General features: G+C 42.9%; 1 protein-coding gene across 4 annotated transcripts in view; it reads left to right on the forward strand.

Annotated features, from left to right (window-relative positions):
- Nucleotides 1-26,321, forward strand: part of SHTN1 (shootin 1) — a 106,076-nt gene that overhangs the window by 56,475 nt on the left and 23,280 nt on the right. For all 4 annotated transcript variants that reach the window (XM_006020550.3, XM_025200183.1, XM_006020548.3 and 1 more), the window contains 3 exons: nt 17,318-17,464; nt 19,400-19,553; nt 23,654-23,756. In XM_006020550.3, coding sequence (XP_006020612.1) covers nt 17,318-17,464; nt 19,400-19,553; nt 23,654-23,756 — 404 coding nt within the window. The remainder of the gene's footprint in view (nt 1-17,317; nt 17,465-19,399; nt 19,554-23,653; nt 23,757-26,321) is intronic.

The following is a 26,321-nucleotide window of genomic DNA, read 5'->3' on the forward strand; positions in this document are numbered from 1 at the left end:
CCCTCTATTTTTTAATATTATGGGGCAGAGAGCTAGAATATCTCTGCTGGCCTCCACTGTGAGAAGATGGCAAAGGGAGAGCTGCGGTTTCAGGCCTTTAAGATCTGATCCAAAGCCCCCTGAAGCCTTTTAGAAATTAAAACCAAAAACAGTCCCTCCCCGCCCCCCTCCCCTCCACCACACACACTTTAAATTCCATCCAGGTGCATTTATGTACATTCAGCTCATTAGCTAAATGGAAGGTAAATGTTGCCTGTATTTATTAAGTACTGAATATTTATCTTAAGATTACACATTTTAAAATTCTGCACAGGATAATGTTAGCTGGTTGTAAATATTTTGTTCTTGGGAAACCTGAACTTGCACATCACACTGACTGGTCTCCTGCAAGTGAATACTGCAATTTTTCTCTGCCTTTAACTCTCCTGGAGCTATATAGTACCTGCTGTTTTATTACCTTTTTTCCTATATGTTTGTCTGCCATGAAGCCCATATAACTTTTATGTCCTAAAAACCAATATAGAATTACCAAGCATCACTTAGTATACCCTACATTTTACTAAATTTCTTTCAGATTTCGTACCATTGATTTAGCTTTCCCTTCTGACATACAGCAGTTATTTGCTTCTGTATGCTGGATGATGCAAAGATTATTGCTTCAAAAGGCTTTACCTCTCTGAGATAAGCAGCATGGAAATACAGAGCTAGGCTATTTTTTAATAGTGCTCTGGGTTTGGAACTTTGTTCTGTCTTATTTGATCAGTGTAAGAGTACTGGCATATCCCCAGATAAAATGACATGCAGTCAAAGCTATATGCTATGTATATAGTTATAGATATCTATAGTTATAAATATCAATATATATATTTATAGGTAGATATAGTTATATAACTGTATACACGTGTGTGTGTGTGTGTGTGTGTATTATATATATATATTATATAAAATATTAATAAATAATAATACATTTCTCTCTCTCTCTCTCTCTCTCTCCTATATATAAATAAAATCTGGGGGTGTTTTTGTTTGTTTGTCAGGTAGTTGAGACCATTGCTCCTTGGAACCACCTTTCAGATAGTTGAAAGCTGTTACTAAATTCCCCCTCAGTCTTGTCTTCTCAGACTAAATAAGTAGGGCGGCTCCATGCGTCAGCCGGAGCCTGGCTGCGCTCAGCCCCAGCTGCTCCAGCTCCCAGACAGTGCACGGCGCTCTGCTAGACCATGCTGCACCCATGCAATGGGGCAGCTGCCGCATAGGTGCCAGGCAGGGGAGGCGATCCCCATTGCCCCGCGCTGCGCGAAGGGGCTCTGCCATGAGCACCCAGAGTTCCCAATCACCACTCCTATAGCTGGTGAGTGCAGGGCATTTTTTTAAATTGCTGGGATGCTGGGGCTGGTCGGGGCATCCATCGGGGGGAAGGGCTGGGTCGGGGATTTGCTCTGCCAGGAGGACCCACAGCCCCTGCTACAGCCAGTGAGTGCAGGGCATTTTTGTTTTTAAATTTTTTTTTACGTGCCAGGAGTAGGCTGGGGTGGTGGGGGCCGGGGCCAGGCAGGGCAGGCATGGGGGCTTCTCCCACGGCTCCCCCCACCCAGGGAGAGACAGGCACAGTCGTTGGAGCCGTGCGAGAACCTGCAGCCGCCTGGCTGTGCCTGCCTCTCTCTGGCCAATCCAAATCACCGAATCACTCCAAATCAGCTCCCAGTCTTCCAAAGCTGATTCAGCTGAATCGATTCAGGACAGTGATCCAGATCTCCGAATCGAATGACTGTCATCCGAATCGTCTGAATCCAAATCTGAATCGAATACTTCCCTATTTGCACAGGCCTATAAATAAGCCGAGTTCCCTCAGCCTCTCACCGTAAGTCAAGGGCCCCAGTCCCCTCACCATTTTTGTTGCCCTCCGCTGGACTCTCTCCAATATATACGTGAGAAGGGGAGCTGCTGCTTGGGAACTTGCAGCACCTGTTACACTGTAATTGTACGTGTATGACCCTGTGTACAAGTCAGTTCAATCACCTCCACTTTCATTCTGGATGAAGTGCCTGATCAGCAGCAGTTCTTCCCTTTTCGAAGCTGCTACAAGTATACATTTGCCCATACCTCTGCTTCACTGTCAAAATTCAGTGAAGTGTAAAAAGTGAACCAAGAGGTATTGAACCATAGCAAAATATAAATTATATTTATAGAATCTTAGAAAACTAGGATTAGAAGGGACCTCAGGATGTCATCTAATCCAACCCGTTGGAAAGCAGGACTGTCCCCAACTAGATCATTCCAGACAAGGCGTTGTCTAACCAGGTCTTAAAAGCCTCCAAGGATGGAACTTCTACAACCTCCGCAGGTAACCTGCTCCATCACTTTACTACCCTCCTAGTGAGAGAGTTTTTCCTAATCTCTAACCTAAACTTCCCTTGCTGCAACCTGAGACCATTGTTCCTTGTTCTGTCATCTGCCACCACTGAGAACAGCCCAGCTCCCTCCTCTCTGAACCATTCCTTCAGGTAATTGAAGGCTGCTGTTAAATTCCCCCTCAGTCTTCTCTTCTCCAGACTAAATAAGCCCAGTTCCCTCAGCCTCTCCCCATAAGTCATGGGCCCCAGCCCCCTCCCCATTTTTGTTGGTCTCCGCTGGACTCTCTCCAGTTTGTCTACGTCTTTTCTGTAGTGGGTGGCCCAAAACTGGACACAGCACTCCAGATGTGGCCTCATCAGTGCTGAGTAAAGTGGAATAATCACTTCCTGTGACCTACTGGCAACACTCCTACCAATGCAGCCCAGGATACTGTTAGCTTTCTTGGCAACACGGGCACACTGCTGGCTTATATTCAGCTTATTGTCCACTGTAACCCCCAGGACATTTTCTGCAGTGTTTCTACCCAGCCAGTCAGCCTTCAGCCTGTACCGGTACATGGGATTGTTCCATCCTAAATGCAGGTCTTTGCACCTGTCCTTATTGAACCTCCTAAGCAGAAGCTCAGCAGAATAAGACCTGAGGGTTACAATGGGCAATAAGCTGAATATAAGCCAACAGCATGACCTTGTTGCAAAGAAGTTTAACGGCTAAGGTTTCTTTTGGTCCAATCCTCCAATTTGTCAAGGTCTCTCTGAATCCTAGACTTACCCTCCAGCATCTCTACTGTTCCCCTAGCTTGGTATCATCTGTAGACTTGCTGAGGGTGCTCTCTCCATCTCATCTTCCAGGTCATTGATGAAGATACTGAACAAAGGTGGCCCCAGGACTGACCCCTGGGGCACTCCACTTGATACCAGCTGCCAACTAGACATCGAGCCATTGATTAACTAGCCTTTGAGCCTGATGATCCAGCCAGTTTTGTATCCATCTTACAGTCCATTCATCCAACCCATACTTCCTTAGATAGCTTGCAAGAATGTTGTGGGAGACCGTATCAAAAGCCTTGCTAAAGTCAAGTTATATCACATCCACTGTGATCCCTGGATCCACAGAACCAGTCACCTCATCAAGGCACTTCATCATGATATAAGGCAATCGTGTTGGTCAGGCATGACTTGCCCCTGGTGAATCCATGCTGACTGTTCCTAATCACCTTCTTCCCCTCCAAGTGTTTAGAAATGGATTTTTTTAAGATCTGCCCCATGATTTTTCCAGGGGCTGAAGTGAGGTTGACTGGTCTGTAGTTCCCTGGATCCTCCTTCCCTTTCTTAAAGATGGGCGCTATATTTGTCCTTTTCTAGTCATCCAGGACCTCTCCCAATTGCCCTGAGTTTTCAAAGATAGTGGCCAGCAGCTCTGCAGTTACATTGACCAACTCCCTCAGCAGCCTCGGGTGCATTGCATCTGGCCCCATGGACTTGTACACATCCAGCTTTTCTAAATAGTCCCTGTCCTTTTCTTTCATCACTGTTGACTGCTCACCTCCTCCCCAGACTGTGCTGCCAGGTGCAGTAGTCTGGGAGCTGACCTTCTTTATGAAGACTGAAGTGAAAAAGGCATTGTTACATTGACCAACTCCCTCAGCAGCCTCGGGTGCATTGCATCTGGCCCCATGGACTTGTACACATCCAGCTTTTCTAAATAGTCCCTGTCCTTTTCTTTCATCACTGTTGACTGCTCACCTCCTCCCCAGACTGTGCTGCCAGGTGCAGTAGTCTGGGAGCTGACCTTCTTTATGAAGACTGAAGTGAAAAAGGCATTGAGTACTTCAGGCTTTTCCTCCTCATCTGTCACCAGGTTGCCTCCCCCATTCAGTAAGGGACCCACACTTTCCCTGATCCCCCTCTTGTTGCTTATATACCCTTCTTATTATTTGTTACATCCTTGCTAGTTGCAACTCCAGTTGCTCTTTGGCCTCCCTGATTTCATCACTGCATGCCTGAGCAACGGTCATATACCTCCTCCCTAGTTGTTTGTCCAAGTTTCCACTTCTTATAACCTTTCTTTTTTTGTTTTACCACACTGAAGAGCTCCCTGCTAAGGCAAGCTGGTGTTCTGCCATACTTGCTAGTCTTCCTATGTGTTGGCATGGTTTGTTCCTGAGCCCTCATTAAGGTTTCTTTAAAATACAACCAGCTGTCCTGGATTCCTTTAACCCTCAGACTGGCCTCCCAGGGGATCCTGCCCATCAGTTCCCTGAGTCAAAATCTGCTTTTCTGAAGTCCAGAGTCCTTACTCTGCTGCTCTTTTTCCTTCCTTTCCTCAGGATCTTGAACTCAGTCATCTTGTGGTCTCTGTTGTTCACATTGCCATCCACTACTACTATATATTATTTGCTATACATACAAATATACTAATAAATATATATTAGTAGTGGATGGCAATGTGATGGCAATATACCTTTTTATATATATAACAATTTATTGTAAATCATTTTTCAGAGTTTCTGAACAGTAGTCACATTCAAAGCTGCTGTTAATATTTGTTCACATTCACTTACTTTCAAACAGCTGGCATCCCTTTGAATAATCTGAAGTTTTAGAGCTGCAGCCTTTGACCCCATAGTCCTATCAAACAGAACCCGGTGCTCACGTGGAGTTGCATTGGTTACCGCATGGCTCCAAGTGGACACGAGAATCCATTCACACAGCTTGTAGCTAGCCACAGTCATGTAGCTAGACTGAGGACTGAAGTCATAGGTTAAGAAATCTGTATAACAAGAGGCTATTTTTTAACACATTACTCAAGATTATATAAAAAAAACCTTTTCATATTGTTGTACTTCTGGCATTTCCTTTATTGCTACACTTCTGGCAATACTCCCAGTATTCCTGGATCTTCCTTTCAGTCATCTTGAAGTGCCGTGGTGTTTCATTTTATCAGTCAAGTGGTTGGTTTTTTATCACTATAAAATGTTTGTTCAAGAAATATGTTCTAGGAGTAGAAGTTGCTTTGAGTTCTCCAGAAACAAGTTCTCCAGTGGAGCAAGAGTTCATTGTGATGAATGACTTGAGCATAGACACTATTGAAATGAGGTTCTTTCTGCTCCGAGTGAATGCAGATGAGATGTGTTCAGTGCTTCAGGATAAGTTTGTTTAGGTCACTCTGTTGCTGCCCCCTTTCTGGTCTGAAACATGGTGCACACAGAGACTACCAAGCCTCTTGTTGGCCATCCCTGTCCTAGCTCATCTTCCTGTGGTGCCATTGCTGTTGAGCGAGCATGAGACCATCCGAGCAGCTGAAATAGGTTGCATTTCCAAGCAATGTGTCCCCTGTTCCTGTGACAAGGGATAAGGATCTGCCACTGAAATGTAGGTAATTAGGAGTTGCATGTGTTAGATGCAGGTGTCAGCTATAGCAGGGGCAAGTTTTTGTATGTGTATGGTGTGAGAGAGAAACACCATGCAAGAGGAAAAAGAAGGAGTATGAGAAAATGAAAGAGCACTGAGCAGAAGAGCACATGGGAGTGAGAGGGAACACTTGAAAATCAGGGCTTTTGATTTAAAAAAAAAAATCCAATACAGCTTTAATTATAGTCATGCTGCTGGCACCACCATAATAGATATTTAATGAATGAAAAATTATCTAACTTCAAACATTAGAATTTATTCTCTTCAGAGATTCCAAAGAAACTGAGTAAATATTGTCAGCTGGGCGGAGGAAAGGAGGGAGGGAGAAAGGCGGGGGAAAAAGGTTTGCAGTGAGTCATGCCCCTTTGAGAGGTATAGGAATCTGAATGAAAGACCTAAATAAATGGAGAGCTTGGATGGGGCATGGAAACCTCTGAATCTACCTGAACAAGGGTGGGCTCTTTACATAGAAATTGTGGCAAGTTCAACCAGAATTATAGCGCCATGTTTTAACATCATAAGAGTTATAATTTCTTTGTCAAATTGTTTACAAGAGGAAAGAAATGCGGAGAAGGGGTCTTGAAGGCCACAGCAGTAACGCTGAGGCTAAACCTGCAAAGCAGTGTTCCACAAAGGAGAGTTAAATGTGTTCAGGAACCATCAAAGAAAACAAAAGGGGAGATGTGAGAAGGGGCATGGAACCAGAAGTTTGTTGCCCTGGCAGGAACCATGTATGCTCAGTAAAGTATCTTGCAAAAAAAAAGACTTTTTAAGCACAGATGCTATCATTCAAAGACATTTCATAGAGAAGAGAAGGAGGGCTGGAAGGGATCTCCAGACATCATCTCGTCCAGCCCCCAGCCTGAGTATAAAATAGTTTAACTTACTTTTTTTTGGTTCCTGTACAATCCTTTGGCCTGAAATTACTTCTGAAGCCTTGCAGAGACAAGAGGCCCTGTGTTCCTCTCAGTTAGAGTGCAGGGCTGTTGGTTTCTAGTCCCAGTGTTTAAAGAAAATGAACACCAAGTGGAGAACTGCTGAGCAGAGTTGCTGGGGCTGCTTTTTCTCTTGGGGCACAGACAGAAGTGACAATTTTCACCTGATCTGGCTGCAGAAAGCTATCTATAGCCATGACCAAACATCAGTGCACCACTTCAGACTACTTAAAACATGGACAATTGGGCGAAAATCTGGACCCTAGTTGTATGAGAGTTCAGGTGAAGATGTTTCAGAACAGCCTTTTCTGCATTGGCAATGCGTAAGGGATGCACATGGGTGCACATGCACCCCCTGAGACTGGCCGCTGTCGATGCTGCCAGGGGCACCTGCGGGCAGTCGCCTCCACCCCCACTTGCTGCCAACACCGCCGCGGCCACCTACGGGAGCTCCCCACTCGCTGCTGCCAGGCTCCCGCCGCCAACGCCTGCAGGTGGTCACCGTGCCCCCTCCAGCCTCAGGAGGCACACAACATTCATGCTTTTCTGTAACTTATGTCTGCGCTGCCCACTAGCCTCCAAGCTATTTTCAGAATGGGAGGGAGGAAAGGGAGTGGAGGGAGTTCAGTCTGGGTTTGGAGTGGAGTGAGTTCCCCTTCCCCTGGAAGTAACGGTGAACTTCTGTTTGATCCGGAGCATCATAACTCAGAACACTTCCTGCAAAGCATTTTGAGTTGCAGCAGGGAGCTGCGCTTCTGTCTGCACCCTTGATAACTGTATAGCTCCAGTCAAACACATTACTTAGACAAAGGAAAGGGCTTCTGCGAATGTTTAAGAGAAGCTACAGGGTAGTTTTATTCAGCCAATATATTGTGAGGCTGGACTAAGCTATAACAGGGGGCAGATTCATATTTTAAGAAGCTCTGTTCATCTAGATTAAAACAAAGAAACAAGCAAAAAAAACCTGGTAACAGTTTTTCTCTTTCAGCCTGCTAATTAAAGAAGTGTGTCAGGAGTTTGTGCTTGTACAGTATAATGGGTATCTATTCATAGATCTCTTGTACAATAGCATGTCAGTATTTAACTTTGTACCTTCAGGACTCCTCTTTTCATTATAGAGCCCTGTGCAAGCGCTTGACTCGTTTATTTAATGCAAAATTGAACCTCCCCATATAAACAGGTCAAATGCTGTTATCATTTTTGTGATGTTTAAGGAGAGCTGTCATCATAATCACAGGCAGGAATGATCTGAATCCCCTCATTAGACTTCATGCAATCTGATTCTGATGTCTCGATGGCTTGCACTCATGATGTGCTACACAAGAACTCTTGGTTAGATGCATTAATGGCCTTTAGGTTACTTTGTAATGACCGTTCCATTAACACGTGCCAAGTCTACAAGTTGATACAGCAAGACCTGCACTCATAGAAAGAATCTTCTGCAGTTATGCGTAACCCAGGCCAAGTTTTACCAAGGACAGTTTCATAAAAGCTGGTATATGATGATGATAATGATTAATTTGCTCTTGAGTTTGTTCAACTGAAAATAATTGAAACAGATAAGGTGAAATGTTCAGGGCTTGGGCCTTAAACTTGAATCTTGCCACTGTTAGAGCATGATGTAAGACTAATTTCTCTCATCAAGCTTTCTCCTAAGAACAGAGTTGTGAAATGGCCACAGCTGCATGCTCTAGGAAATATACCACGTACATCTGATTGCTTTAAGATCAGCCATTTAATCTAAAGGGGAGAGGGTTAAGGGGTTTGTTCTTCTTCCATGAGACATCTGATCTATTTCTAAATATAGTGTGGCATCCAAATACTGCAAGCCTGGGTGCATTAGAAATAGATATAATTATATAACACCTGTGTTTTATATGAGGCCAAACAGGATACCATGGGTTTTGGGTTTTTTTACAGGCTCCACAACTCCAATAAAGATTCAGATATCTTCATCTTAAAATGCTTGCTCTGAATGACTGTTCAGAGAAAAGTAGGTAAAAGACAGGAATGAGAAAGTAGATTAATGGATTAATAAAACAGTCTTTGCCTTATTCTTCGTAAATTGTAGTACTTCCGTTTGACATACAGAACTATTCATAAATACTTCACTTTGCACCCATTGCAGAATTTCAGAATGTTGTTTTACCATTAACTAATTAATAAAGAATTCACTACTATTCTAAACAATATAATCCTTAAAATAATAACTGCAAAGTAGTGTGTGTGTGTTTAAGAGGTGCACCAGTACATCAGTCCATATCATATCAGCACTGATAAAACAAAAATTGAAATTATCAGCAGTTGGCTTTTTTTGGCTGATGTGGCCAATAATGTTGCTGATAAATGCCACGTACATTCATGCAGCTACAGCATGCACAAGGCCAGGAATGCAGTCCTGCAGGTTGGAGAGCAGCATCTGGCTAGTAAGTCTGTAGCGGGGAAGGGTTGTGGAGCGGGGTGCAGATCGAGGCCCTTGCAGTGAGGGATTGAGTGGGGTGGGGGCAGGGGCAGGTGCTGGCCAAGTAGGGTGGAGCGTGGGATGGAGCTGCAGGCAGTTTGTCTGTGAGGCATGGGGGCACGACTTCCACCACTGTCCCCCCTCCTCCGGATCTGTGCGTGGGGCAAGGGCAGGTTGCCTGCTGGGGGCTGCACCAGCCTCTTCCCAGTGGGATGGGGCTGGGCTGGGGCTGCTCTTGGGCCAGATGGGTGGTGCAGGCAGTACCGGCACTGGAAGGTGGCCTATGCGGGGGGGCTATGGTGAATTTTGGGGTGGCTGTAGCCTTCCCCCCAATTTGCACTGCTGCCTGCCCCGCCCGAGCACAGCCCTGGCCCAGCCTTCCCACCAGGAAGAGGTGGGCACAGCCCCAGCCCCAAGCCTGCAGCAGCAGCCCACCCTCGCCCTGTGCACACATCTAGGGGGCACGTGCCCCCCCATATCTCCCCAGGGACCACTCTCCTTTGGGTCCTCTAAGTAGCAACATCCCATTTTATTAGCCACCCTGAAAAACTCAGCTAATATTTGCTAAGGGAGGTATGTATCTTCTTCCAGACCTGGCTGCCTGACTCTCTGGCTACTCTGCAAATTCCAGTGATCCCCAGATGTATCACTCTGGTTGTTTGCCATTTTCCTGATGAATGTAAGATCCCTTCCAACCCTTAACATCTACGAAACTATGAATAGACATTTCTGTTTGTGCAGGTGTCTGTTTCTTCATGACTAGGATCTTCTCCCATGGTGGCTAAATTCCACCGAAACAATGAAAAAACTGTCAACCAACAGGAAAGGCTGGTGAGCACCAGAGCGTTCACATCAACTGAGCAGTGTCCACTTTAAAGTTAAGTTTATGCTCAAAGTAATTTGCTGGACTCTGCCCTGGGCATAAAACCTATGTGTCTGGATTTCCTTGAGTGAATAGTACTCAACACATGTACAAACCCACCTAGACGGGATGGATTTGGAACCTGTCCTGGGCTGTTGTCAGTGATGCACAGTGCTGGGGCAGAATGGCAAGAGTTTTTATAGGTCAGTAGGCAAAGTATTGATGACTTTCTTAATGTGGTTTAATAATATACATTTCCTTCCAAATTTTTCAGTTTTTAAAAAGCACAATGACTTGTTTGCTGCTGTTTGTTAGCTCCATGGAACAAAACTAAGTAACCCCAATGTCATTTATGTATAATGCCTCTGAACTAGCAACAAAGCACATGTCAAATATTTTCTTTGATGTGGAAATGGGACAAGATTTGATGATGCACTATAAATCCAGACTAGCTTTTCTGAGTTCAGTACCACTTCATGCTCTTCAGGCCTCAACCGGATGGGACCACTCAGCTAACCAGTTTCTGTTGTGAAAAGTGCAGGAGCAGTGCCTTAAAAATATCATCTGTCAGAGACAAAAGCCCTTCCATCCCACCTTTTGTGGTAGCCTACGTGGCTCTGTTCTTCCGGTTACAGAACAACCAGGGAATAATGCACCTGTCTGACAAAGGACAATGAGCACCTGAAGATTAAGGCAGAGAGCAGCTGTGTTCCTGTTCCACAAAAGTGACTCTTTGCTTCCTCGCTGGAATGTGGAGTGGACAAAGCAACAGTCCCAAGAGGTTGAAACCAGGACCAATTGGTATCCTGGCAGGGAGCTGAAAGCTGAAATCCTCTGTGTGTGTGTGTGTGTGTGTGTGTGTGTGTGTGCGCGCGCGCGCACGCGTGCATGCATGCATGTCGAATGAGATGGAGGTCCTGCCAAAATGAGGAACCACCCTGGGACTATCATGGAAGCTGCAGTTCCACCTATAGTGCACTTCTGCTTCATAGCAACATTATTTTTCTTAATGAACCAAATAATGAGCTCAATTTAATACTTCCACTATATTCTCAACATTTTTGGAATTTCATGCATACATGACTTCAGGGGGAAACAGCCAATCCCAATAGCAAATGATTTAATGATTTATAAATGAATAAGGGAATATGTTTCATAGTTCTCTTTAAAGTGTTTTTTCTTTCCTCTCCTTGTGCTGTGAGGACAAGGATTGGTCTGAAATCATCTAATTGTACTCTGGGCATTACTTGGAGGATCAAAGTTCACAGAGACTTGATGATAAGCTGTTATATTTTAACTTCTTTAACTATGAAAAGTTCCCTTTTCAAACTTGGTGTAAATGTAACAACCAGGTATTGAGAATATCGCATTGTGCTGAAAACAGGGGATTGGGAGCTGAAACGGCCTAAAATCCATGCCCCTGAAAAGTCAGTAGCAGAACTTCAGTTGATTTCGGTAGGGCCGGGATTCCACCGCCGGCTTCTTGCCCCAACACAGTCGATAGATTGGTGCAGGAACTAGGCCAAGGCTCAGACTTTCTGCGCTTGCGATGCTCCTTCTGTGAACTAGGGCATTTGTACACATGTACGCGGAGCAACGCCAGGTGCTTTTAAAAGCACACAGTGGTGCGGCGTGTACATTTGTATAAATGGCAAAATGCACGTCAGTGCTGAGAAAATGGCAGCAGTGCGCTTCTGAGCTAAAACACAGCAAAGGTGTCCTGGTTCAAAAGTGCGCTGCCTCCATTTTCTGTGCATTTCACCGTTTATACAACCGCATGCAACGTAGCACCGGGCACATCAGCTCGCGTGCTCTGGAGACTCGATTAATCGAGTCTGCTCCGACACGCTGGATTTGCAGCGCGTCGGAGCAGACAAAGGTATGTGTATAAATACCCAGGGTGATGACTTGTAGCATCCTTTGTCAGTCACTTTGAGACTTAGGTGGAGCTGTATGTAGACGCAAACTATTGTTTGCACTAACTGCAGAAATGCTTTCACTAAATTCCTCCTGTGCTGGCTTATGCTTCTAGCATTGATTGGGATGTTCTGCAGATAATTGTCTGACAAATGGCAAAGTCCGAACTAATCCATCAACTGGTTAAAGTCCACCCCAGAACAAGTAATCCTGTCAGTTGTACTTTTGCCTTGTCAGCCATCACTTTGGTTGGTGTTCAGGTTCTGCGTGCAGGCTGGACAGTAGCTCCTGGCAACTAAATTTCCATTTAAAAGTAATAAAAAATGTCTTTTTATCAGTACTCAGAGATTGACCTCCCAAATAATTGTGCAATCAGATTATTCCCTTCCACATTCTACCTTATTCACTTTTGCTGTCTTTCCAGCTCCTTTTCCACAAGGAAAGGAAAGATGGAGTGCATTGAGTTAGGGTGCCATTGGGGTGGGAGCAAGACTGATGTAACTTCAATCTTGGCCTTTTTTGCAGAAGCTTAAGTAAATTAAACCTTATGGTCAGATTCTTGTCCGCCTATTAGGCACCGAAGTATGACTTTATTTCAGCCTCTTCAAGTCCCCAAAGACCATTAATGTGTCTATTTTTGCAATACGTTGTTATCTTACCCTTAAGACTAAGTCATAAAGAGGCAGCCAGGAGGAGAACCCACACAGCGTTCGTATTAACTATTTTTCAGGGACTCAATCAGGATTGGAAAGGATTATACGTGGATATCTAAGTTGATTTATACTCCTAATCAGTAAAATAGGATGTGGCCTTTACTTCAGAGAATAATTTGTTTCTTTAATTTAGGAAATGCCCCTAAAAGAACTTGTTCATGAAAATAACTTTAGTGGTCATGTGAGTAAAATTGCTCCAGTGCATGTTTGCAAAGTCAAACTTACATATAGTAATTATTTTCTGCAACAGGGCTTTCCACCTTTACCTCTATGGTAAGCAGTATGTATATTATCTCCAGCGTACATTGTTAAAGTAATTAGTAGACCTAGTCTTAGAAGCTAGAAGGAATATGAAAAAGTTTTTGAATGAAAAGGACTTTTTCTGTTGTATTCAATTTTTTTTCCTGATTTTGTTTTGAAACGAATCGAAATGAGTGTTCAGTTTCCTAAATTTTTGAAAATCTGAGTGTCAGAGTTGCGGCATTTCATTTTTCTTTTTGTCACTCTGATTTTTCAATAATCAGGATGATGACCCAGAATATTCTGCAGTACAGTGGAGAAATGGCCCTTTCTCTTTATATAACCCAAGGTTCAGTGGGGAGAGCAAAAAGCCTTAGGGTGTCCATGATGTCAGTCTCACCAATGCAATTGGGGAGCCTCATACAGGTAAATCAGTCAGTGACCACCTTTGGAGTGGGAAAGACGAGGCAAGGCACCTTCTTGATGGCTGTGCAAACTTCTTCATTGGCACACCCAGCAATGCTAAATTGGTTGGCTATAGACTGGTGGCTGTCAGGGTTTCCCAGTTTCTATCACCCGTGCCACCTGTCACTCCATGTCCAAAGGGACTACATGTTGGTGGTCCACCTCTATAGCTCCAGGGTCACCCCTGTACAGACTTTGAAAAAAGTGGCCTTTTTTCATCCTGAAGTCCTGTCACTGTTGCAGATCATCCCAGCAGTCTGCCTGTTTCTTCCATACCCAGGACCATGACAGGTAGTCTGGAGATGATCCCAATGCAGGGCAACCTTTTAGGCATCTTGGATGTCATCTTTCTTCCTCTGGCAGCTCTGTCATAGCAGTTTGCATCAAAGTGGTCTGTTCTGTGTGGCTCTGGAAAATCACCTCCTACAACAGGCCTATTATGCAGATGGAGGATCCAGTGCAGACGCTGTTGCACCTTCATTGCATGGGCATGTTTGAGGTGGGAGGTGCCCATGGTTTTCCTTTGTGCGGTGTAAAATGCTGCCAGAACTCCTTGCGTGGCAATCTCGGAGACTAGCGGAAGTGAAAGCCTGAGACTCCTGGTCACTTCTGGGCCGTATTGCCTAGAAGACACGGTGGCTTCAGTCCCAGGGGAGCGCCAGAGAAGCAGAACAGCAAGGGACATCAGGATATCTCTCTCCTGACTGCCTGGTCATCTAACCCCCCTTCACCCACCCTGGCCCCCAAAGATGGCTAGGCCAATATAACTGGATGATAGTTGTGCTTTTGTTTGAGCCTAGTGTGATACAATTTTATACCAGTACAAAAATTGACCCACTCTGAACTATCCTGATTTTATGAGTTCATGCATCTACGCTGTGAGATCCATGGTGAACATTTTGAAAACCAGTATGTCTTGCTCTCCGATGCAAGCAATAGATTTGGTGTTAGCTTAACTCTGAGTTTCTTTTTTGCTGTGGGATAATTTGTACCACAGCTCTATCATTACCAAAAGATTATGTTTTATAGATATTTGGAGGACAGTTATAGCCTCTGGCAATGTTTGAAGGTGCAGAAGGAGATGCAGAGTGGCATTGCCCACCCTAGACAGGAATACAGCCATCTGCCCTGTTTAGTGTTTTCTATAGAAAACACCCATCGCTGCCGTATTCAAGCGCTGTGCGGGACAATTAGTTCCATGTAGTGAGCTCTCTGTGGGAAAGCTCTGCACAATTAACTGCTCTGTTCTCTTCTGTGTGTTTTCTCTGTCTCCCCCTCCTTCCCCTTTTCCACAAGGAAGTGGAAGAGGGCATGTACTGAATAAGGGTGACCAGGCTGTGGGTGAAGCTGACCCAAACTACTACATAGTCCTGGCCCCCTTCTCGGGAGCAGAACAACCATAACTGAAGATAAACCTTTACCCTGCCTCCGAAAGGAAGTCATCACAGTTGTTTTCCTGAGTCCCAAGGTGATAACTTCTGTTGCCCTCACACAACTGTCCTGGCCTTTTTTTTTTTAACGAGTGCAGCATTGGAGCCGGCATCTGTAGTTTCCTCTTCACCGATTCTTTCCGTCTTCAGCGACTGTCCTACTGCCCAGCTCTACCCAATGAAGTGTTCCTTATTGGCTTTATTAAGATCGCATCGATTCACTCTGCTTTGCACGCAGGTCGCATCTGAGTCATCCAGGCTGCATTGCCAGTTAAAGTTCAGCAAGGTCAGTAGGTTTTCCCCTTTCTTAGAAAATGGATCCAGCCAAGTAATAACACAGGACTTGAGGTGCATCCAAGTTTTGTCTGTCCATAGTGCTAGATAGATGCTCATTACAAATCCAGGTGAAAGGACCCAAGTCAACCTCTGATTGCATTTCCTTTTTTAAAATAGTATGCAAATGTACAATAATAATATGTTGAGAAGGATTTTGTCAGCATGTTGTAGTTGTAACTTTGGCTTGTGAATGAACAGTATGAAGAGGATGACACAATGTCATCGGACTTTTCATTCCTTGTATTTTGGTTCTGAAACATCATGCAGCTTTTGCTACACCGTGAATCAGTTTCTCAGCAATTTGAGGACAAACTGTACTTGGAGTGTCTTTTCCATTAACAAAAAAAATAAAAAATAGTGCATCTCCCACCAGGAAAACAAAAGCTATGCTGCCCATTTGGCATGTTCACCAGACATCTCGTATCCTAGTGACCTGACACTTCTGCTGCAATGTCTAGGTCCTCTTTGGGCCATGTCCTGTATTCTTTGTGGGACCGGATTCCACGCTTGCTCCATTGAACTGTGGGCACAACCTGATATGAAGAGCACTGTAGAGCTTCAATGGAAGTAAACTGCAGAATTTTGTTGCAAGGAAACAGTCTTCTTTCTGGAGCTTCCCAATACACCAGGAGGAGCTAAGTCTGTATTTTAAGTAAGCTTTTGATATGCGGACGGTCCTTTTAAATGTCTCGATGCAACAATCCTTGTCTGATTGTTTCTTTCCTCCTTGCTCTCCCTAAAATGAAGGCATTACTATCTGAAAAAGGAAAGAAATAGTAAAGAGTTCAAAAGTAGAAGTGGAAGACACCCTTTTAAAGGTAAATGGAGCACATCTGAGCCTCACCTACACTACACATCGGTCTTCGTCTTCTCTGTCGAACAGATACGGTTATTTATTTATTGATTACATAAATATTGGCTGCAAAAAAAAAAGCACACACTCCCACCCACCCACCCCTCAGGTAATGAATGTCCTGTCAGGAACTATTTAGGAGGTGGGAAGGTCAGAGTTTACCCTTGCCCTCGAAATTTGAAGAAGGTAGAAACTTCTCCATAGTACCTTTTTCAGAGCCATGTTGTCTAGGCCCTCAACTGGGTGACTAAGTTTACCCTGATGGTGAGAAATGGATTCTACTTCCTCAGCTTCTTCAAAGGTCAGAGCTGCTTTTCATCTTGATTTTAGAGTATTGCGAACACACACAGCATTCTGGTTGTACCTGACAACCTTCTCTTAACAAAGAGATACTTCACTAATTTAGTTACTGAAAACTTTGTATACAGACAGTTACTTGTATAAAATAAAATTAAAGAAAAGGTATCAAATATCTTTTATTACTGTACTATTTATTTATTATATCTGTATAAAACAAAATTAAATAAAATATATTAAATAAAAGAGATCAGATTTACCCAAAGAAGGTCTGCCTATGTCCTTAGATCAACACAGCTACAACCTACACCCTTGTATACAGACAGTCACTTCTACTAGAACAAATTTCTTCCAGTAGAAAAATAGCCCAGGAGCTGTACTGTACAGACCTTCCTTTAGCCCCATAGTGGAAGAGCTTCACGGGTAAACTCTGCAGCCATAAGGTCTTGCTCGTGATTTGAGCAATTGTCAGTTTGTGTAATACAGCGGGCTGACCCAAAGCAGGGCAGGGTGAGGCAGGGGCATTTTGCCTCTTCCCACAACTGAGGACTGCCCTGTTTGGGGAAGTGTCAGGGAGCAGTGGCTGCTGTTCCTCTCACCTCCTGGTCTACAGGATGCGGAGAGCAGATGCTCCCCATGCATTCTCCAGACTGGAGTGATTCTGGTCTAAAAAAATCGCAGGAGTCTTTCCCTTGGCTCCTCTCCTTCTAGTACCCAAGAGGAGTTTAGCCAGGGGAAGTGTATAGACATTCAGTCTCCTGGGAGAAACTCTCCCAAGAGTGATTTAACCCTGGTTGTTGCCAGGTTACTTTTCTCCCAGAGTGGCCATTTTTGCTCCAGGAGAAAAAGCTTGAATTATTGTATGCTTTCGATAGAGAATGGCGATTCAGTAGAAACTGAATGTCTGTACCTGGGCTTTCTCTCCTCCCCCAGTCCCTATCTAGTAATTCAGTGTGTCTTTGGTTACTATTTATTTGGTTCCGATTAGAGCAGGAAACTTCGCTTAGCCATTATTAAGCTCTTTGGGTTTTTGTTTCGGGCAGATGTTTATTGAACAAAACAAGTTGAAAAGACAGAGTCAGCTGCTTCTGCAAAATGCTGCTCCTGATCAACAGCTTTTGAAAGCTTTGGATGAAAACGCACAGCTGACCCAAACGCTAGAAGAAGAGAGGCTTCAATACCAAAAAAAGGTAATACAAGCATGTTTTACCTACTGTAGGATTTTTTAATAGCTTCTCTCACTTAATGACTTGTAGAAAGGCCTGTTTATAAACTGGACTCAGCCCTACCCTAGCGCAGTGGTTTTCAACCTTTTTTTTTCATTCATGGACCCTTAAACATTTTGAATGGGGACATGAACCCCTCTGAAAATCTATTGTTAATATAGCAAACACTCTCTCTCCCTGTCTCGCATGCACACACTCACACGTGCCTGTCCTGGTTTGTAGATTGATATAGTCAGGTGAGCAGAGGGACCATGGGGCTGCAGCATCACTGGGTCCCACATGAAGCAGCAGTGGTGGCAGGATGAAGCGGGGCTGCCTGTTGCTGGCACTGTTGGGGCTCTGGGCTGCCTGTTGCTGGCACTCCAGTGACCTGTGGAGCTGGAGCAGCAGCAGCAGCACTGGCAGTGCTTCCCCGCCAAGCAGGGCTGCCACCTTTATAGCCACCTAGGGGTCTGTGGACTCTAGGTTGAAAATCACTACTCTTGTGCAAAGATCTAATCTCTGTCTCAGAAACCTTTAAAAGCTGAAGAGAATATCATGAACACTTTCAATGGTAGGATTGGAACAAAAAAACTCCAACATTAAGGCCCTGATTCAGGAAAGTATCCATACTGAGGGGACAATTGTGAAACACATGCTTTCCTTGAGCACATACTTATAGTTAAGTCCTGAGTAGGCACAAATTTAATCATGTCCCCTCCTGAATCAAGCCTTAAGAACAAGATCCTTTACTGTGGGGGATGCAAGAATGATCCTACTTGCTGGATAAGAGGATCAAAATTTCTTATGCGGTCTAGCCACTAAATCGCTAATGTGGGTGAAAAATATGGCTTAAGACCTATGACTTTGATTGTTGCTGTTTTTAATTAACAGAAGGCAAAGGTGGTGGCACCTTGTTGACCTAGATTGGCTTTCAGGGAAGATTAACAACAAAACGGGCAAGCTGGTCCGTGCATTAACAAGTTGGATCCTGGCTTCAAAGATGCATAGAGGAATGCAAGCAGTAGAAGGAAATGTAAATGCTACAGTTGAAAATGATAGAAACTGGAAAGTGCCTTGGATATGGATGCTATAGAAAACACAATAGATGTTAAATGTTTCGCTTCCTTAATATTTGAGTATCTTTGAAACAAGACTTTGAGGCAGGTTCTCAATGCGTGGCTGGTGTCTTCGTTCCATTGGGGTCAGTTGCCACCTGCTGGGAATCTCCCCCTGCAACTCGCTTACCGGTGCTTGTATGCTGTCAGGCAATACTCCCTTTCTCTGCTTTCACAGGTGCAGCAAAATCTGTACTCTGCACTCGCTGATTTATTCATTTAAAAATATATGTTCAGTGTAATTTCCAGCTTGCAGAAAAGCCCTGATTTTGTAAACTAGACCAAACTGTATATATTTAATGGGGATGGAAGTGATTATTTCAGCATACCTGAATACTGCCACTTAAACTGATGTGGTTCTGTAATTCACCCAATGGCAGCTGCATGAGTTGTGGAAAGTGAGCTTAAATAATAACCTTTAAACAGAAGTGATCATTTAGAAAAAAAAGTGCATTAATGTTTTATTGCTTCAAAATGAAGAAACATTAAGAAACTCTTTTTTCTAAAAAGGTGGTTAAATTCCTATGAAGAAAAGAAAATCTTAGCAGTTACACACTTCAGGGCTGGAGATGTTTGTAAAATCAAATTGGGATTAGATTAGAAAATTAATGGTGAGATCTTTGTGACTCTTACTCAAAATCGTTCACTTAATATCTCCTCATGTACATGATTGCAGTTTACTGTGTTCCCCCTAATCTTCTATTCTGAAGACCTACAGTGTTTGCTGGGCTGTTCACAAAGCAAAAGACAAAAAAAAAATTCCTTTTCATTGTAAGAATGTCTCAATGTCTGTGAATTTCAGGTCAAAGAATTAGAAGAGCAGCTAGAAAATGAAGCATTACATAAGGAGATCAGTCGTCTTAAACAACAGCTAGAACTTCTGGAAGATGATAAAAAAGAATTGGAACTAAAGTGTCAGACCTCTGAAGAAAAAGCTAAGGATTTAAAGCATTCAGGTAAAATCGTGTCACTGAATTAAGTTTAGAAGTGAAATCAGTTCAAGTGTAACTGGTGCAGACCTAATAGAATTACCCGGGATACATTTGAGACCCAACTATGAACAGCAGTTGCATAACTATTGCTGAGATCCTAACTTGTGCTTCATAGTACAAAGTTCAGTGGCTCAGCTTAGTCTTAGAAAAGTAATATCTAGCATGTTTGAAAGAAAAAACCTTGTAATATTTTTGTGATGTATACAATGGCAATGTGTAGATAAACCTAAATCTAAAATAAGTCGAGATTCAATGCAATGTTCACACGTGAAAGAGCAATCTTTCAAGTTCAGCTAAAACCTCTACCTTTGATAGATTCAAAGACATAAATAGAACATGACAGCTCTGCTAATTCTTTCACAAAGATACTGCATGTGATACGTGGGGTTGATTATCAGGCTGTAGTACCCACATGGCGTAGATGATGGAAAGACTTCTTGTGTTTCCACCTGTGGAAATTATCAAGCTACTTGAGAGTCCACACAAGCATTTTGTAATCTTGTGCCAGTGTTTGTCAGTGAATCTGAGGGAATGATTTAGACTGTGAGGGGGGACAAAAATCCTGCTGACATGGGGGGGGGGGTGGTTCTCCCTGGCATTATAAGGTCTTCTGACATTTAAGATGTAAATATTGCATCCAGCACTCTGCACAGGGAATCATGCACACAACTCTTGTTGACTTGAATGGCTAAAATCCATGGGAGTTGTGTCTAATTCCCTATGCATCGCGTTAAACATCCACCTGTTACTCCTTGATTGATAAAAATGTGTGGTTGGGGAGGCATTGACAAAAGTCCCTGTTCTTTGGTGCTTCCCTAAATCAAGGCCTGAGCACCTGGCTGAGCAGATAAGCATGTGCTTAGCTGAGCCAAGGCTGAAAACAGGGACTTTCTGGCTATTATTTGTCCAGTTTGTCAAGAACTAAACATAAAGCATTGAAAACACTCATGAAAATTACTTGTGTATATACAGTATGGAGCAACTATTGCAATTTAGTTGTTACCAAAGTTTTTTTTTTATCAGAATGGTACCTGACCAGCTTTACAACATCCTGAGCATTAGATGCTAAAAACTAATTTAATTCTCTTTATTTAAAATTGCCACCTTATAATAAATTAAAAACCTAGTTAACAGCAGGCAAGCTACCGTTTCACTACCCTATGGTGACTGAAATATGTAGGTGGAAAATGACAGAAGAGAAGCAGGCCGTGGTGGTTGTAAGGAGCTTCTTAAAAAAATAGTTTTCCAATATTGCATGAATGCGTGCGTCAAATGAATTGCAGACTCATGGAAATTAGAGCTGGAAGGACTCGATTAGGTTGTCTAGTCCATCTTTGGGTCAGTGCAGGATTGTTAGATGATCATAAACCATGATGATGCGCACGGTATAAGCTGATAGAGGCAGTTCCCTAGAACATCTTTTTCTAGATGCTTTTTTGTTCAATTTTAATTTTAGAAGTCCTGGGTAACATTGTTCCCAAAATCCTTTCCTGATACTCCTCCTAAATTCTTCTTTTTTAGTTTGATCAGGTACCAGACTAAATAATTCCACCTCCTCTTTCATTTTTACAGCTGTCATATCACTGTAGACTGTTACCTTCCCTCTGGATAAGAGCTCAGGCAAGCCATATATATTTCACTGGTTTTGACTGTTTTTATGAGTCAGGTCTCCAGCTTCCTGATCCTTTTGCTCCAACCCTCACAGAAGATCTAAATGAAGGTCCGAAGGTGCTGGGAGAGCTGAATGCCTGCCTAAGGTTTCTCCCAGTTTATAGCATGACTTTGAGAGTAGGAAATCAAAACTTGATCCCAGGCTTGCACCAGCAGGTCTTCTTGGGCACTTTTACTTGTGCTTTGGGTGGGGTGGGGGGGGTTTAATTAGAGCAGCTTCGAGAGCCACGCTAATTAATTAAAGTGCCACAGAATCTGGTGTAAAAGCATCCCTGTGCCTCAAAATTGCAGCAAGGGTGCTTGAACTAAAGCTTGTTGAACAAGCCTTAGTTCAAGTACCCTTGTTGCCATTTTCATGGATTTCATAGACATTAGGGCTGGAAGGGACCTCGCAAAATCATCGGGTCCAGCCCCCTGCCCGAGGGGCAGGAAGTCAGCTGGGGTCAACTCACCCCAGTGAGATAAGCATCCAAGTGTTTCTTAAAGGTATCCAGAATAGGTGCTTGCACCACTTCTGGGGGCAGTGTATTGCAGACACTGGAGACTCTGATGGTAGAGAAGTTTTTCTTTGCGTCCAGTCTAAAATGATCTTCCAGCAGTTTGTGACCATTAGATCTTGTCTTCCCTTGGGGTGCCCTGGCGAACAGACATTCTCCCAGTTCCTGATTCACACCACTTATATATTTCTTGGCTGCCATTTCGAAGACGAGGGAGGTGGTAATTGCCAGACTCCAGCAGACTCAATTAATCGAGTCTGCTCTGCTGTGCTATAATTCATTTCACATGCAGCTAAATGTGCAAACCATAAGAAGTGTACTTGGAAATCCCACTATTCTCTGCAAGACTTATGCATTCATCTTGTATCAAATGCTTTGAAAATGTGACTCGTGTGTTAGTAACATAACAGCACGGGTAGGGCCATAGTGGTTATGGTTGGGGAGGCATTGACAAAAGTCCCTGTGCTTAGCTGAGCCAAGGCTGAAAACATGCTTATCTGCTCAGCCAGGTGCACAGGCCTTGATTTAGGGAAGCACCAAAGGACATGCCCTGTTGATGTCCAGCCCTGTTCATGCTTAGGAGTTCCTGAATAGCAACAGTGCTTTCCTGAATTGAGGGCTCAAGGCCATATTTATAACTAAGCACAAAAACAGTCCCATAAAAGTCAGCCGAAAAGTCTTTCCCACGTTTGAGAACATTGATTAGTTTTTTAATATTATGCTTAATTGTTATGAAAGAAAAATCTGGGTGCTGTTTTGTAAAATAGTAGATTCTTTACAAATACCTAGAAAGAAGTCATTTAAACCTTACATTGCTCATTTACATCAAGCCACAAAGCTGATTGGGACATGCATTCACACTATTCCTTTCCTCCTTGTGTATTTTATTTTTATTTTTAGAAGGGACAGCATTTTTAGAAGGATAAGCATTATGGATGCTTATTTTGCTGGGATCCTATGACCCCAGCTGACTTCCTGCCCTTTGGGCAGGGGGCTGGACTCGATGATCTTCCGAGGTCCCTTCCAGCCTTAATGTCTATGAAATCAATATCAGGATTGTGTAAAGTCAATTCAGACAGTTTAAAACGTCATTCATCTATTAACTGAAAAATAATGGGAATCGGGGATCAAATTTTAGAAATTCCAATTTGTGTTTGCATGTGAAATTCCCCCTATATTTATGAAGAGCAGCGAAGATCAACTGTAAGTAAATGAGATTAGGGGAGAATATTTTTATTTCCCCCCCCATCCCTCCCGCCATTAATTGCAACCAGCAGCATTTTGTGCATGTCTCAGTCACAGTTTTCCTATGTGATGAGGTAGCCTCCTTATTGTTTGTGCAGCCTGCTCCACACAGCAACAAGTGAGAAAGGAGAAAATGATTTTTGGTTTTTTGGGCAGTGTTTTAATGTGATTGTAAAACCCACAAACATTGTTGAAGGAACTCGAGGACAAGACTAGAAACTGAAATAATGTAAGTGGTTGTTTTTATATGGACTAAGCTTCAAGGCTGCTACTAGGCAGTGCAGCAGCCATTCTGGTTCCTTTGCAGTGCATTTATTGTTTTATACGAAGAGTTTAATATTATGGAGGTAGTCATTTTATCTTCACAAGCTGTCTTGATTGTAAATTGTTGGCTTAATGGAAAGTAATTGCAACTTGATCACTGTTCCTGGTGCAGAGGATGGTAAGAAATGACACTAATCCGGGTTGGTAACACATCAGGCAGTGGGAAGCCCTTTCATTTGCTTTTTGAATTAGTCTGTGGCTTTATTGTGTTTTGCAAGCAAATTTTTATTTGTGATTTTTGTAGTTTCAAATCCCATGCAAGTGGATGGGGAACGCCCATTCTTTTTCCCTGAGAAATCATTCTGGTTTTCTCTTGTTCTCACGCAGTCGATGAACTCCAGAAACGAGTACACCAGTCGGAAAATCCAGTGCCACCCCCACCCCCGCCGCCGCCACCGCCACTGCCTCCTCCCCCTCCTAATCCAATTCGGTAAGTGCTGTAAATGAAGGTATTTGGAAACCACTCTTTGCTTTGGCAGCAACATACACTAAGCAATCTTGCAGCAAAGCAGCTTAAGGACCATTAAAATGGTACTTGTTTTTCTGTGGCTGTTCTGAGGCTCTTCCTCATCACCCAGTAGACATGTGGGCCTCCCCGATTTAAGTGAGGCATGTGGCCCTGTCCCAAGCAGTCTTCCCCAGCCCCTCTTCTTAGAAACACTAACATCTAACAGTCTCTTTAGGCTGTGATTTTGAGGGAGGAGTATTACCTCTCCAGTCTGAACTTAGGTAATTTTTTTCCCATTTGTCTGATAGCTGTAATTACGGGCTTGTAGCTAATCTAAAGAAGATTGTTAGCATCCCTCTCTGCAAACAATCGTAGGGTGGGTTTGCTGTGTGCGTCTGTCAGACACGGGTGATGAAAGTTACTGAAGCTGTGGAATCCCAATGGTCTCTCATTCTCTCTTCCCCGCCACTAAAAAAAAAAAATTAAAACCATTTTTGACAGCTAACAGTATGGGCAAAATTTTAAAAATTAATCCTGGGATTTGCAACAAGGATCCTTAAAGAGGCATCCAGATCCCATTGTCCTTTTTGGTAGCAGGAGTGCCAGGGAAACAGTAAAGAGCATGTGTTTAACTTAAAAGCCTCAAAGGTCCCACGCTAGAAACAACTCATGTATTTAAAGTATGCATTTCGGTGCCTTGTTGGGATTGAAGTTCAAGTCTTTTAGGTTCCTGTAAAAGTTCTATATCTGTGTTTGCTTCTAACGTTCATATTTAGGCACCCAAATAAGGGACCAGGTGTTGAACAGAGCTGAGCACCCACCAGCTCTTACTGATGTCCAGGTTGGGCACCTTTGCCTCTTGCTGCTGCAAAATGTTATTGTAATCCTATTACCATGCTGCAGCAGCTATTACACACAGGAATCTTGTTAATTATTGGAATTACGTAGGTGACTACTGACGTTTTAGCAGTATAAAATTATCCTCTTGTGCCCTGGCACTGTTGTTTCCGTAAAATATTTTTCTGAGCAGTCTTATGTAGACTTGCTACTTCTACCTGTCATTAGTTCATGTGATTTACTCAATCGGTTTATTCAATCCAACATTTTTTACTTACAGTGCAGTTGTATATCCATCTTAAAGGAATGGTTAGTATGTTAATGCCTTCCTTGTCTTACCTTGTCCTGAGCAAAGCTGCATTTTTTAAAAGGTTATGTTCCCGAGCTAATCAGAATGGATGACAAAGTCCAGTTTAAACATCTGAAATGGTTAAAGCAGAATAGCTTTAACTTTTACTTGTGATCTGAAGCTCAGATGTGCAGAGGTGAATACATCCATATTGTAGGAAAGATTCAATTCAGAGAGGTCGCTTTTCTTATGAGTAAAATGTAATACTTGAGAGAATACAGAAAAGTTCATAGCCAGGCCTTTGCAGTTGGTGATGGGAGAAACCCTGAAATGTTTTCTGAATTTGAAAGAAGCTGAATTGCCATCTGAGGAAAAACTTTTTTTTTTCCTGGGATATGAACAATTAAAGAGGGAAGAGTGCAGGAGAATCTGCTTCATCTGAAGTCTGACATCTCTGCAGTGGTGTCTACAGAATCAACAGGACATCTATGTTATGGGACAGTAGCCTATAAAAAGAAAATCTTGGGATGAATAGTGTCAGTAACATTTAAAATCAAGAGTAGGTAGGCTCTTTTTAGAAGAGTTTCATTTTAATTATTTTAAATGGTATGCAGACTCCTCCGTTGCTATAGCTGGCAATCCAAAGCAATGCAGCAGCAGTAATATAGGTATAGACACAAGTGCCCATTATAAACTCTTGATTGCTAAATTAAAAGATAAATGGATATTTCAGAATTTCATATGAACTGTCTATTTCTTTGTATAGTGGGCTGCTTGATTTGGCAAAATTGTTTAAGTTTCCCCTGGACATAATATCAACATTAAGATAATGACATTGAATATTGTATAATATATGTGTAGTGTGTGATTAATGCACTGATACAATTTAGCTATAGCAGGTTGAATAAAGGTAAAAACTCCTATATCCCTGATAAAAGGGTCTGGTACCAAATTTTGAGAGGGAGTTTTGCTTTTGAAATCATATCCATGCTGCTAATGATAACTTCAACTAAAACTAAAAGTATTAAGGAGACCATTTTCTCTTCATTGCACATGCTGTGTATCTCATTTTGCATTTTTCTTTCATCCTGGCTAATGAAACTAAATTGGTTAGTTTTACATTTTTGTTTCTGAGAAGGTTATAGCTTATTCTACCTTTCAGGGTTTCCTGCATTGACGAAGCAGTGCTGACATGGTACAGAACAATGTTTTATGGTTTGGGGTTTGTTTGTTTTTTTAAATCAATGGAATTAAACAAAAAACAACCCTCCTCAAAACCCTGCATAAAAAGTCACTTTAAGAAAACCCTCTAAACTTTGCATCACATCTTGCCTGACGGTTTTCACTTCACGGTATCATTCTTTTGAAGTTCAAGTTAAAGATTGATTTTTCTTTTGACTCTGGTAAAATATGTATTTAAA

Source organism: Alligator sinensis, unplaced genomic scaffold, assembly GCF_000455745.1.
Source record: "Alligator sinensis unplaced genomic scaffold, ASM45574v1 scaffold527_1, whole genome shotgun sequence".
In the NCBI taxonomy this organism is placed as follows: domain Eukaryota; kingdom Metazoa; phylum Chordata; order Crocodylia; family Alligatoridae; genus Alligator; species Alligator sinensis.